Source organism: Aegilops tauschii, chromosome 6 (assembly GCF_002575655.3).
Source record: "Aegilops tauschii subsp. strangulata cultivar AL8/78 chromosome 6, Aet v6.0, whole genome shotgun sequence".
NCBI lineage: Eukaryota > Viridiplantae > Streptophyta > Magnoliopsida > Poales > Poaceae > Aegilops > Aegilops tauschii.
This window is the reverse complement of record NC_053040.3, coordinates 413,600,156-413,614,333: the sequence shown is the minus strand read 5'-3', so window position 1 is coordinate 413,614,333 and position 14,178 is coordinate 413,600,156. Positions and strand designations below refer to the sequence as shown.

The 14,178-nt window shown below is 42.3% G+C and overlaps 1 protein-coding gene across 2 annotated transcripts; it reads left to right on the top strand.

Annotated features, from left to right (window-relative positions):
* The first annotated feature begins 9,021 nt into the window (after nucleotides 1-9,021).
* On the top strand, nucleotides 9,022-13,316 carry LOC109745837 (uncharacterized). Of its 2 annotated transcripts, none has more exons than XM_020304948.4 (8): nucleotides 9,022-9,371; nucleotides 10,368-10,876; nucleotides 10,959-11,031; nucleotides 11,355-11,435; nucleotides 11,509-11,572; nucleotides 12,177-12,264; nucleotides 12,384-12,468; nucleotides 13,019-13,316. In XM_020304948.4, the coding sequence occupies exons 1-8, from the start codon at nucleotides 9,264-9,266 to the stop codon at nucleotides 13,100-13,102; spliced, it is 1,092 nt and encodes a 363-aa protein (XP_020160537.1). In that variant the 5' UTR covers nucleotides 9,022-9,263; the 3' UTR covers nucleotides 13,103-13,316. The 2 variants fall into 2 exon arrangements, with proteins under 2 accessions (XP_020160537.1, XP_045085971.1); XM_045230036.2 differs by having other exon boundaries at nucleotides 9,092-10,219.
* Nucleotides 13,317-14,178: the final 862 nt, after the last annotated feature.

Sequence of the window (14,178 nt, the reverse complement as noted above, 5' to 3'; positions counted from 1 at the left end):
ATGATCCAGTTATGTTATTATTGTTGAGAGAACTTGCACTAGTGAAAGTATGAACCCTAGGCCTTGTTTCCTAGCATTGCAATACCGTTTACGCTTACTTTTATCGCTTGCTACCTTGCTGTTTTTATATTTTCAGATTACAAAAACCTATATCTACCATCCATATTGCACTTGTATCACCATCACTTCGCCGAACTAGTGCACCTATACAATTTACCATTGTATTGGGTGTGTTGGGGACACAAGAGACTCTTTGTTATTTGGTTGCAGGGTTGCTTGAGAGAGACCATCTTCATCCTACGCCTCCCACGGATTGATAAACCTTAGGTCATCCACTTCAGGGAAATTTGCTACTGTCCTACAAACCTCTACACTTGGAGGCTCAACAGGTTCTACAAGAAGAAGGTTGCGTAGTAGACATTAAGCAATTTCTGGCGCCGTTGCCGGGGAGGTGAGTGCTTGAAGGTATGTCTTTAGATCTTGCAATCGAATCTTTTTGTTTCTTGTTTTATCAGTAGTTTAGTTTATAAAAGAAAACTACAAAAAAAATGGAATTGAGGGTGCCTCATATGCTTCATCTTTTTAATGTCTTTCGTGAAAATGATGGGAACAAAAATTGTGCTCAAGTACTAGAAGAAGAATTACATAGAATGCTTGGCATAAAATATGTGAATGATGAGCATGATTGCAATGTTGTTAGTATGAATTCTTTGAATACCCATGATGCTAATGATATGGAAAGCCACAAGCTTCGGGATGCTATGTTCGATGAAGATGATATGTTTAGTCCCCCAAGTTTTGATGAGTAAATTTATTATGATGAAAGCATGCCTCCTATTTATGATGATTATTGTGATGACACGTATGCTATAAAGAATAAAGATAACCATGAAACTTGTCATCATGATTTTAACTTTCAATTGGATTATGCTTCACATGATAGTTATTTTGTTGAGTTTGCTCCCACTACGATTGATGAGAATAAATTTGCTCATGTGGAGAGTAGTAAAATTTCTAGGGACAATTGCATTTTTGCCCCTAGTTGGAACCTACCCACGGGTTTTGCCCTTACTTTTTGACTCTGCTCAGTTTTGCCCCTAGATTTTCCTCCGAGGTCGCCCGAATGCCCTTTGACCGTTTGACCAATACTTTGAAAATTCATAACAAACTGATTTGAACTCAGAAAAATGCAAATAAGATATCAAAATGTTCAGATAAACATTACCTTTATGTGTATGTCATTTGCATTCAGGACAAAAGTACCGTTTAAACAACCTATGGTTATTTATGTTATTAACATTACTATAAATAAAAAGGTATAAAAATACTTTTTTCAGAAAAAAAAATTACATGCAAATGTAGGTGACATTTTGTGAACATCCTGATATCTTATGTGCATTTTTCTGACTTCATATCAACTTGTGATGAATGCTCAAATGACTTTGGCCATTATTTTGAAACTTCATAACAAGTTGATATGAACTCAAAAAAATGCAAATAAGATATCAGGATGTACAGAAAATGTCACCTGCATTTGCGTGTAATTTTTATTCCTGAAAAAGTTATTGTTTATACCTTTTTATTTTTAACAATGTTAATAACATGAAGAACCTTAGGTTGTTTAAACGGTACTTTTGTCCTGAATGCAAATGACATACACATAAAGATAATGTTTATCTGAACATTTTGATATCTTATTTGCATTTTTTTGAGTTCATATCAATTTGTTATGAATTTTCAAAGTATTGGTCAAACGGTCAAAGGGCATTCGGGCGACGTCGGAGCAAAATCTAAGGGCAAAACTGAGCAGAGTCGAAAAGTAAGGGCAAAACCTGTGGGTAGGTTCCAACTAGGGGCAAAAATGCATTTGTCCCAAATTTCTATGCTTGTGCATCATGAAAATAATGCTTTATGTGCTGGTTATATGGTTGAATTCATTCATGATGCTACTGAAAATTATTATGAGAGAGGATCATATGCTTCTACATATTGCAATAATATCAAGTTTCCTCTCTATGTGTTGAAATTTTTGAAGTCATGCTTGTTTTGCCTTCCTATGCTAGTTGATTCTTGCCATAAGTTGTTTGCTCACAAAATCCCTATGCATAGGAAGTGGGTTAGACTTAAATGTGCTAGTCATATTCTTCATGATGCTCTCTTTATGTTTCAATTCTTATCTTTTATGTGAGCATCATTAAAATCATCATGCCTAGCTAAAAAGGCAATAAAGAAAAGCGCTTGTTGGGAGACAACCCAATATTTACCTTTACTGTTTTTGTGTGTTCACATGATTATGCTACTGTAGTAATCATGTTTTATAGCTTTTGTTTCAATAAAGTGCCAAGTAAGACCTTTATGATAGCTTACGGTGATAGTTGTGTTGATCCTGCTGAAAATCAGAAACTTTCGTGCCCAGTAAATTAGTTTTGATAATTCACAGAAACGTGATTTTGATCTGATTCTTTTTGCTCTGGATTGGTACACAAATTTCTCAGGTTTTCCTAATTTGGTAGAATATTTGGAGTTACAGAAGTATTCGAATGATACAGATTACTACAGACTGTTCTGTTTTTGACAGATTCTGTTTTCTATGTGTTGTTTGCTTATTTTGATGAATCTATGAGTAGTATCGGAGGGTATGAACCATAGAGAAGTTGGAATACAGTAGATATTACACCAATATGAATTTAGAATGAGTTCACAACAGTACCTAAGTGGTGATTTATTCTCTTATACTAACGGAGCTTACGAGTTTTCTGTTAAGTTTTGTGTTGTGAAGTTTTCAAGTTTTGGGTAAAGATTCGATGGACTATGGAATAAGGAGTGGCAAGAGCCTAAGCTTGGGGATGCCCAAGGCACCCCAAGGTAATATTCAAGGACAACCAAGATCCTAAGCTTGGGGATGCCCCGGAAGGCATCCCCTCTTTCGTCTTCGTTCATCGGTAACTTTACTTGGAGCTATATTTTTATTCACCACATGATATGTGTTTTGCTTGGAGCATCATTTTATTTATTTTTGTTTTCCTTGCTGTTTGAATAAAATATCAAGATCTGAAATTCTTAAATGTTAGAAAGTCTTCACATAGTTACATAATTATTCAACTACTCATTGATCTTCACTTATATCTTTTGGAGTAGTTTGTCATTTGCTCTAGTGCTTCACTTATATCTTTTTAGAGCACGACGGTGGTTTTATTTTGAAGAAATAGTTGAACTCTTATGCTTCAATTATATTATTTTGAGAGTCTTAAACAGCATGGTAATTTGCTTAGGTTATTAATTTAGTCCTAACATGATGGGTATCCAAGATGGGTATAATAAAAACTTTCATATAAAGTGCATTGAATACTATGAGAAGTTTGATACTTGATGATTGTTTTGAGATATGAAGATTGTAATATTAGAGTCGTGCTAGTTGAGTAATTGTGAATTTGAGAAATGCTTGTGTTGGAGTTTGCAAGTCCCATAGCATGCACGTATGGTAACCGTTGTGTAACAAATTTGAAGCACGAGGTGTTTCTTTGATTGTCCTCCTTATGAGTGGCGGTCGGGGACGAGCGATGGTCTTTTCCTACCAATCTATCCCCCTAGGAGCATGCGCGTAGTGCTTGGTTTTGATGACTTGTAGATTTTTTCAATAAGTATGTGAGTTCTTTATGACTAATGTTGAGTCGATGGATTATACGCACTCTCACCCTTCCATCATTGCTAGCCTCTTCGGTACTGTGCATTGCCCTTTCTCACCTTGAGAGTTGGTGCAAACTTCGCCGGTGTATCCAAACCCCGTGATATGATACGCTCTATCACACATAAACCTCCTTATATCTTCCTCAAAACAGCCACCATACCTACCTATTATGGCATTTCCATAGCCATTCCGAGATATATTGTCATGCAACTTTCCACCATTCCGTTCATTATGACACGCTTCATCATTGTCATATTGCCTTGCATGATCATGTAGTTGACATCGTATTTGTGGCAAGGCCACCATGCATAATTTTCCATACATGTCACTCTTCATTCATTGCCCATCCCACACCGCCGGAGGCATTCATATAGAGTCATATTTTGTTCTAGTATCGAGTTGTAATCATTGAGTTGTAAATAAATAGAAGTGTGATGATCATCATTAATAGAGCATTGTCCCAAAAAAAGGGGGAAGGCCAAATAAAAAAAGAAGGCCCAAAAAAAATATAAAAGAAGGGACAATGCTACTATCCTTTTTCCACACTTGTGCTTCAAAGTAGCACCATGATCTTTATGATAGAGAGTCTCTTATTTTGTCACTTTCATATACTAGTGGGAATTTTTCATTATAGAACTTGGCTTGTATATTCCAACGATGGGCTTCCTCAAAATGCCCTAGGTTCCCACTAAGGGACCCTTGAGGGCGGTCACCGAACCCGTACAAATGGCAACCCTTGGGGGCGGTCACCGAACCCGTACACTTTGGCAACCCTTGGGGGCGGTCACCGGAACCCGTCAAATTGCTCGGGGCGATCTCCACAACCTAATTGGAGACCCCGACGCTTGCCCGGAGCTTTACACCACAATGATTGAGCTCCAAACACCACCAACCGTCTAGGGCGCCCAACCACCCAAGAGGAACAAGCTCAAGGGTACCAATCACCCAATAGTAATAAGCTTCTCAACTTGTAACTTCCACGTATCACCGTGGAGAACTCAAACCTATGCACCAAATGCAATGGCAAGGGCACACGGAGTGCCCAAGTCCTTCTCTCCCAAATTCCACCTTGCTAGGGAGGGAAATGAGAGGAAGAACAAGAAGGAGAACACCAAGAACTCCAAGATCTAGATCCAAGGGGTTCCCCTCACATAGAGGAGAAAGTGATTGGTGGGAATGTGGATCTAGATCTCCTCTCTCTTTTCCCCCAAAAGCTAGCAAGAATCCATGGAGGGATTGAGAGATAGCAAGCTCGAAGAAGGTCAACAATGGGGGAAGAACACGAGCTCAAAGGATAAGGTTCATTGGGGAAGAAGACCCCCTTTTATAGGTGGGGAAAAATCCAACCGTTATGCTCACAGCCCGCACAGAGCGGTACTACCGCTCATGGGAGCGGTACTACCGCTAGGGTGGTGGAAGCCCTTTGAAAAACAACAGCGAGGAGGCAGAAGGCCAGTAGAACCGCCGGAGCGGTACTACCGCTCGTCCTCACGGTACTACCGCTAGGGGTAGCGGTACCACTGCTTGCGAGCGGTACTAAAAAAATACATCCGTGGCTACTTCCGCTGAGTTTTGGTCAGTGCAAAAATCCGGCACGCTACTACAGCTCACAGGGAGCGGTACTAAAAAATTACATCCCCTCCAAGCGGTAGTACCGCTCCCATGAGCGGTAGTACCGCTCCCATGAGCGGTAGTAGCGCTGCAGCTTTTTTAAGGACACCAAAACTGACACAACTTCTGCAAACGGACTTCGAATTCAATGAAATCAAGTTTGTTGGAAAGCTAGAGACAAGGGCTAACACAATCTTGATAGAAATAACAATAAGAAGGAAATTATAAAAGGCCCATAATAAAATGGTGAGAACCCTTCCTCAAATAAGACCGGTAAAACCTCCAACACCGAAAACGCAATAGAAGAAGCATGTGAACTCCGTTTACGATGAACTCAAGCTTGTCAAGAAGATGACCAAGCTCCAAATCTCACAAGGAGAAAACCGAACAAGAACCAAGAAAGATGATGCAAGGATGCAATGGTTTGTGCTCTCTACGAATGATACGATCAAGCTACGCATCGAGAGCCCCCCTTGATAGTACGGCAATCGATCCTATAACCCGGTCTCCCAACTACCACCATGAGACCGGTAAAATAGAAAACCTATCAAGGGCAAACCTTTTCCTTGCACATGGTCCACTTGAGCTAGATGATGACGATCTTGACTCCCTCAAGTTGGACCACCTTTCTTGATTGCGTTGGCTCGATGAAGACTAGTTGATTGCTCCCCCATACTCCACTATGGGTGAGCCTTTCTTCCGCACATCTTCATAAGTCCATTGTCACCACTATGGACGGCAAGCTTCAAGCACTTGATCTCTTCGTGATGCTCCACTTGAACTTGCACATGACAATCTTGATGACGATCACCACTTGATGTCATCCTCTCCATGGGTTGCATGATGTCTTCCTCTTGACACAAGCCCATGGACACATACCTAACCATACATAGAACTCTCACATAGACCATTGGTTAGTACACAAAGCGTAATGGACAATGCTTACCATACCATGGGATCACTTGATCCCTCTCGGTACATCTTCTACGCTTTGTGAGTTGATCAACTTGATTCACTCTTGACTTAGTCTTGATCAACCTTGAATCTTTCCAACTCTCCTTCATTTGGATGATGTCTTGAAGATAAACATGAATGATCACACAATTTTCTTCTTCAAGACATGCTTGCAATAAGCTCAACACTCACATGACCAATCTTTGGATAATTCCTTAATAGCACCTTGGTCAACTCATAAACTCCTTGAAACCAACACATGGACTTCAAGAAATTCCTATGGACAAATCCTTCAAATATAACTCAATGCAACCATTAGTCCATAGAGAATGTCATCAATTACCAAAACCACACATGAGGGCACCACATGTCCTTTCATCTAGGTTAATAAGTTAGTCCAAAAAATAATATAAAATATCATAATAATGCATATAAAACATCCAAAACAGATCATATAATAGCATGGAACAATAAAAAATTATAGATACGTTGGAGACGTATCACATCGTTTTGGAGTTTGCTCCGGTTGAAGGGACCAGCGACGCCGGCGGCGCACACCCGGTGGCGCAATTGCCGATGAAAATCGCGCTGACTACGGTCATGGCGGACGATGGCGGCGTATTTGATGTCGTTTCCTTGTCGAGGCATTGTCGTTGCAGTTTGCGTCATCAGGCTCGGGATGCTCCGGGGGAAACCCTAGATCTGGGTCTCCCGGATCGAACGATGGTCGCATTCTCAGTATCACTTTCCCTCCTGGGGACATCGTTTTGGAGCAAGTGATGGCTGGAGGTGACAAGAGGAGTGGTGTTACATCTACCGCAAGGGCCAATTGACGGTGGATCACGATGGCATGGCGCTGCAGATTTTTGGCGATGGGCGCGTGTGGGTGACACACACAGGATGTACCGAAGTTTGTTCGGAGTCCCGGATGAGATCACAGACATGATGAGGAGTCTCGAAATGGTCGAGACATAAAGATTGATATATTGGAAGGTTATATTCAGACACCAGAATGGTTCCGAAGTGTTTCAGGTATTATCCAGAGTACCGGGAGGTTACCGGAACCCCCCGGGAGAGTAATGGGCCTTAATGGGCTTTAGGGGAAAGGAGAGAGGGGCCCCAAGGGTTGGTCGCCCCCCCATGGGTTGGTCCGATTTGGACTAGGAGGGGCGGCGCCCCCCTCCTTCCTTCTCCCCTCCTTCCCCTTCCCTCCTTCTCCTAGTTGGAATAGGAAGGGGGGGGGGCGAATCCTACTTGGACCGGGAGTCCAAGTAGGACTCCTCCCTATGGCGCGCCCCCCTATGGTCGGCCTCCTCTCCTCCCCCTTTATATACGTGGGAGGGGGGCACCCCAAAGACACACACGTTTCTCTTAACCGTGTGCGGTGCCCCCCTCCACAGTTACACACCTCGGTCATATCTTCATAGTGCTTAGGCGAAGCCTGCGCCGGTAACTTCATCATCACCGTCACCACGCCCGTCGTGCTGACGGAACTCTCCCTCAGCCTCAACTGGATCAAGAGCTCGAGGGATGTCATCGAGCTGAACGTGTGCTGAATGCGGAGGTGTCGTATGTTCGGTGCTTGGATCGGTTGGATCGCGAAGACGTTCGACTACATCAACCACGTTACTAAATGCTTCCGCTTTCGGTCTACGAGGGTACGTGGACACACTCTCCCCGCTCGTTGTTATGCATCTCCTAGATAGATCTTGCGTGATCATAGATAAAAAAATTGAAATACTACGTTCCCCAACAGGATGCAGGCGGAGCAGGGGGCAAGGATGGTTGTGGAGCAGGCAGCATTGATGGCGTCCGACGAGTGATCCGGCCAGCCAGCGAGTGATCCGTCACGCTCGGACTTTGACCTCATTTTGACATGTTTGGATTGTTGAACTATGATTTGTTTTGTTTTGTCATATATTTACAATTATAACTTCCATACCTATTCATTTGTCATTTGGGATAATTTGCCATATAAAGAAAGAAAAAGAGTCAAAGAAAGGATGAGAGATGTTTCCCATGTCAAATAAAAGAATAGGTGAAAATCGAACAGGTGAATTGTATCGTATGATCGACGTGCATGGGTTACATGGATTCGAGGATCCACATTTGAGGTGTGTGGCTGTGACGGCACTGTCCACGGACGCCAACGCAAAGAGGCAATCCAAACAGAAAAACACCTTAAGTAAAAAAAACAAAAACAGCAAACACCTTCCGTCCTCCTCTGCTCGTGTGCCCGCGCACGGTGTTTCTGCCCACGAACAACGTGAACCTATTCTATCCTTTTCTTCCTAAAGTGCTCTTTTGATCCCAAGCTCATATGCTCCCGCATGAACAATAAAATCAAAGAAATAGTAAAAAAAATTCAAAAAAATCTGTTTCTTTGTGATGAACATTGATGAATGTTCTAACTGTGTGCAAAATTTCAGGTCAAAATGACATTCGTAGAGGTCTAGGCAAAAATAACAAAATCAATGCTCCAAAATGCTTTCAACAATAGTCTTTTTGGACCATCGATTTTATTTTTTTGCCCAGACCTCCATGAATGTCATTTCAACCTGAAATTTTGCAAGCAGTTAGAAAATTTATCAATTTTCATCACAGAAAAAATCGGTTTTTTTGAAATTTTTACTAATTTTTTAGATTTTATTGTTCATGCGGGAACATATGAGCTCGGGATCAAATACTCCATATCCCTTTTCTTTTCTTTTTTTCTTCTTGGCGAACAACACGAAGCTCTATCCTACCTGTGTCCTTCCTCCCACTAGAGAAAATTCCAATCCAGGACCGTCTCACCACCTAACGGCAAAAGAAAAGCGCAGCCGCACCCGCACCCGCAGCCAGGTCCAAATCAAGACTCCTCGCCGCAACCACTCTCTCTCTCTCGCCGGCGTCCCCCCATTCACCGCCCCCCGGGTAGAGCGCGAACCCCCAACCCAGGGGGCCGCGGCGCGTCGCCCCCCGCCTAAACTTAGCGGCCGCTCCAGGAATAGGCGCGGGGCGCGCGGGGATGGGGTACCTGCCGTCGTCCCTGGGCAGCAAGGCGGCGCACTTCGTGTCCGACCTCACCACCGTCATCCTCAACCCCGTCTCCGAGCGCGAGCCCTCCCACCTCCCCGTGAGACCCCAGATCCCCTCCTCCTCCCCCCTCCCCCTCTCTCCTTGCCCTCTTGCGCTAGACCCGGTTCGGCCCACCGCCGTGTTCGGCCGTCGGACCCGTTCCTCAATTCCTGCCAAGAATCGGGTGATCCGGCCTCTGCCGCGCTCTTGGCAGGGTTTGGTGTGCAATTGCGGGGGGTTTAGGGACATTAGCTGCCGGTCGTCGCTGATTAGGGTAGGAGATGCTTCCGCTGGTGGGTTACAGGTGGGGAATTGGGAGATTCCCAAGGATAGTGCGCTAGTTTCGTGTTCTAGTGATAGCTTTTGGCGTCCTCTTGACCGTTCTGCGTTGCTTGAGGAGCACAATCACACAAGGAAGCAGGTTGATCTTCCAGTGTCGACTGTTAACTACTGAGATGATTTTCTAGACATTTTCTGCTGGAAACCTCTGATGGTTCCGTCAGGAATGCGGCTTCTATGCAGTGTTGTCTGTTAACTACAGAAGAAGTTAGCTTCTTTAGGATGTGTGATGATACTTCTGATGGTTCCGTTAGGAATGCGACTTCTATGTGGTGTTGACTGTTAACTACAGAAGAAGTTAATTTCTTTAGGATGTGTGATGATACATGCAGCTGCAATACTAACGTTTGCTCACCTGCATGTTTTTACTAGCAGTATAGCAACCGTTTCTGATTTTAAAAAAGGTGTAGCACTCCACTGAAGTAATGAACTTTGCTGTTTTCTTGCTACCGCCCGCAAAATCGCAGGAAATGAATAGCTCCACCTCCACTCCAATGTTCTTTCGGAAGCTACACGCTCCAGAGCTTCATATCATTCCTGCTCCAGCCTTATTCATTCTGTGAATTTGTAAGAATTGGTCCGTTTGTTAGCTGTAAGAAGCAAACTGCAATTACATGTGATGTTCATGATGTGATTCGCAGTAGCAAATAGTGATCATTCCAGTCGGTATCCCATGTTTCTGAAACTTTGCATTTCAATCCTTTGGTTGCAATAGGAGGAGGACGAAGAGCAAGAAAAATCAGAAGATGACAAAGATTCTGACCATAATTCTGATAACCCTGACGGCCCCGATACATCTTCGTTCAGAGCATTCATGATCTCATTTTTGTCGCCGTCTAGCTCTTTTAACGATTCAAGGGAGATAATCCCCGAGCAGAGCGAAGAAATGGGATACCCAACTTTAACACCAGTTGGGAAGGCAACCAAGGGAAAGACAGGCTTGCTAAGCAGAGGGAAGCATTCCATTGGAAAAATTATTAATAAAGCGGCTAAGATGAGCGGTTTCAAACAAAATTCAGAACCCAAAATTGACAAAGAGGTGGTAAATAATGCTGAATCAGTTGCACCTGCGTTGGAGCTCGAAGGACCAAATGAAGTTAATTCCCTGACCAACATGCCAGCTATGTCAGAGCCATCTGTCCTTTTGTCAGAAACAATGCGATCCACTCTTTATTCTTCTCTTCCTATTCTGGCCCAAGGAAGGAGCTGGGTTTTGCTATACAGGTCTGGAATCTGTCCTACTCCTGTATGTTATGGTTGCACATATCGACTACTCTCTAATGATTATATATTCACAATTTTGCAGCACATCGAGGCATGGAATATCTCTATCTACTTTATATAGAAGGAGTTTGCTGTGCCCTGGTTACTCACTCCTGGTATGTTTCGTAAGTAGCTGGTTTTGTTTGGTCTCTTATAGTTCACCAGTACGTAAAGAAAGTAGCCAATTGTACCGACATTATGTAGTTCCAAAGAATAGTTCTTATTTGGGTAATGTTTTTCACAATATGACTTTCTTACAAGTCTTAGTAATATCTCTTATGTAAACACTTACTTTGCTGTTATAGGAAGTACTCCCTCTGTCCCATAATATAAGAGCGTTTTTAACACTAGTGTAGTGTCAAAAACGCTCTTATATTATGGGACGGAGGGAGTAATTACTAATTTTCTATTATTTATTTGTCGATGTGTTCTGTAACAGGTAGTTGGGGACAGAAAGGGGGCGGTTTTTGGTGGTCTAGTTGAGGCTCCATTACAGCCAACTAGCACAAAGAAGTATCAGGTTGAATTTACACATTCTGTTAATTGTCACCTATTCACCTTCTACTGATACTGATGGAAATTGGGTATTGCAGGGTACCAATAACTGCTTTGTTTTCACTAATTTACACAGTGATCCTGCTATATACCGGCCAACAGGTAATTTGTGCTTCTATCTATTTTCATGAGCTTTACGAATAAAAACCATATATTCTTCGATCTATTTTCTAGTCCATATAATTACAGGTGCTGCCTATAGTTATTTTTGTTCCTTGAGTTCCCATTCATAATGATATATTGCTCACAATTAATGCAAAAAAGTCTCTGCCTCCCCTAGGTATTCTCTGATTAAGAATGTAATGAAAATAGGTGGATAGGTTATGGCTGGCAATGCCGTGTCAGTAAGCTGCCTATGGACTAACCCTGAATTACTGAACTGCTGTTTGGATGGCTACAATCCTGCATCAAAGGGTTAAGTAGACCTCCAATTTTTAGTTAGGTTTGCCCAAATTTAGTTTAGGGCGTAAAGTGAGCAAGGTGAATAGCTTGGGGGAGAAAAGTGACATTTCCCTATATTCTAATGTTAGCATATCTTACTGAAGTTTTGACGGATCCAGTTGGTTGCACATGTGAGCATTTTGAACCATTTGCCATGTGCCAAAGCAGCAATTACTTGATCTCAAAGCAGCTCTTATGTGTCCCATCTTATTGTCTGTATGCACTGGCTCATTCTGTTAACATACTAAATGGTTGCATGTTGCAGGTGCCAATAAGTATTATACTGTGTGCTCTGCTGACTATTTGGCACTAGGAGGTGGAGGTCATTTCGCACTTTATCTAGACTCAGACCTGTAATCCCTCCCACAAGTTTCTAAGCATATCTTTAATTCCTTGAAAAAACTAGTAGTATTACTTTGTTGGTCTAAGTCAATGTTAATGCCTCACCTTTTCCTTTCTGTGTACTCTGCAGTTTGAGTGGTTCAAGTTCAAATTCGGAGACTTTTAACAACCAGTGTTTGTCACATTCTCCAGATTTTGCAGTTAAAGACGTTGAGGTACTTACAATAGCGAAGCATTTTGTTTTATCTCCCCATCCCCGTTGAGCAAATGCAATTACATCCATACTGCCCAAAATATGAATATAGCAAATACACCCTTTGTTTAATTGATAATTCCCTTTGAAAGTCTTTTTCCATGCCCTCTGTCCCTGAACCTATGAGATATTATTTGGTCCAACAATCTTGTCTCACACACCTGCACACCATCTCACTCAACTTAACATATGCAACAGCTATATTGACCACTGGAATCATGGTAGATTTTTTCAGGGCCATGTGCATGAGATTTACTGCTCTGTGCTACTAAACACAGGATAAAAATCCTGCTTTCTCTACGCACTTAAGCATATGCACCCTCTACATAACACGACAACAATGGTAATAAGAATGAAGAAAAAAAATAGTTGTTCACAGTTCGTACATCGCGACACATCAAGAAGTAGCATCTTGAGCAAACCAAAGCGAAGGGCATAAAAAACTCGCCATCTTATGTGGGCGTCGATTCAGCAAGGCAGACATGTAACTTGGTTTTTCCTGTACAATGCAGCTATGGGGCTTCGTCTATCCTTCAAGGTACGAAGAGATGCTCAAGCTCTGTCGTACTGAGAAGCCAGGGGTATGCCGATTTTGAGTTTACCGGACCAATGTGTGTTACATCTGTACAGTTTTAAGTAGGCGTCGCTAGAATTTTAGTGTGCAGGACCATGGTAGAAGTATTGGAAAGTGAGAACTTGTCTTGTCGAGCGAGTTTGCTGAGATTTATAAATTCTGTAATTTTCTTGTTATGCCAGCGGAACAGGCTTACTGGTGGTTGTTCGAATTACAGCGGCAAATGTACTGCATTATTCTCATGTCTTCACAAAAATGAGGCTGATCCATGGGAGTACGTGTGGAACATAAAAAATGATTAGAAAATGTAGGGAAGACGATGTTTTTGAAATACATGTCTGCCAGAATGCTTGGCCTCATGCGGCAGAAGCTCATTTTTTGGGGTGTTGCTTTCGACAGTAAGCCAAGCGCCAATAGGCATTTTGGGTTGGAACTTGGAAGAGGCCAATCAAATGAAGGGAGGCAAGGAAGAAAATCCCGGCCTTCAGCAACGAAACATGAAAATCCCTTGAAAATCCGAAAGTGGTGGACTATGCCCATGAAAACTACCGAGACGACGACATTTTGGAACAGTCAAAATCGACATGTAACCGTGACCGGTGTCACAGAATATGCTCAGGCTTCCGTTGACTTCCAAGTCCACCAAGTCGTTTTTTTTGGCAGGCCTTACGGCCCTCTTCATGTTTGCATACCGTTAGCGTTTTGTATTCAATTGGGCATGTAAGTACACCTGGAATAGTTTTTGCGGCTGGGTTGCCAACTTGAACTGAATTCAAAACCTGAAGACTGGAGAAACATTAATTTTGTTACTACTACTACTACCAAAAGAGCAATAGTTTCATACGCAGAACAAAAGAGTGAAAAGCAAACAGAAGTACATAACTGTACTATAAATTTCCACTGTGATATTTCTCTGCCGTTGCCATCCCCCTGAACAAATTTACAATAAGTACAGATTTATAAAGAACAACTGAGTTATTTTAAAGACATCTGTATATAAGTTACAATCCGATTAACAAAGCAACAAATGTACTACCACTTTCTTTGCCTTTTTTTTTCCGAAAAGGGAAGTACCCCGGCCTCTGCATGATCTGCTTC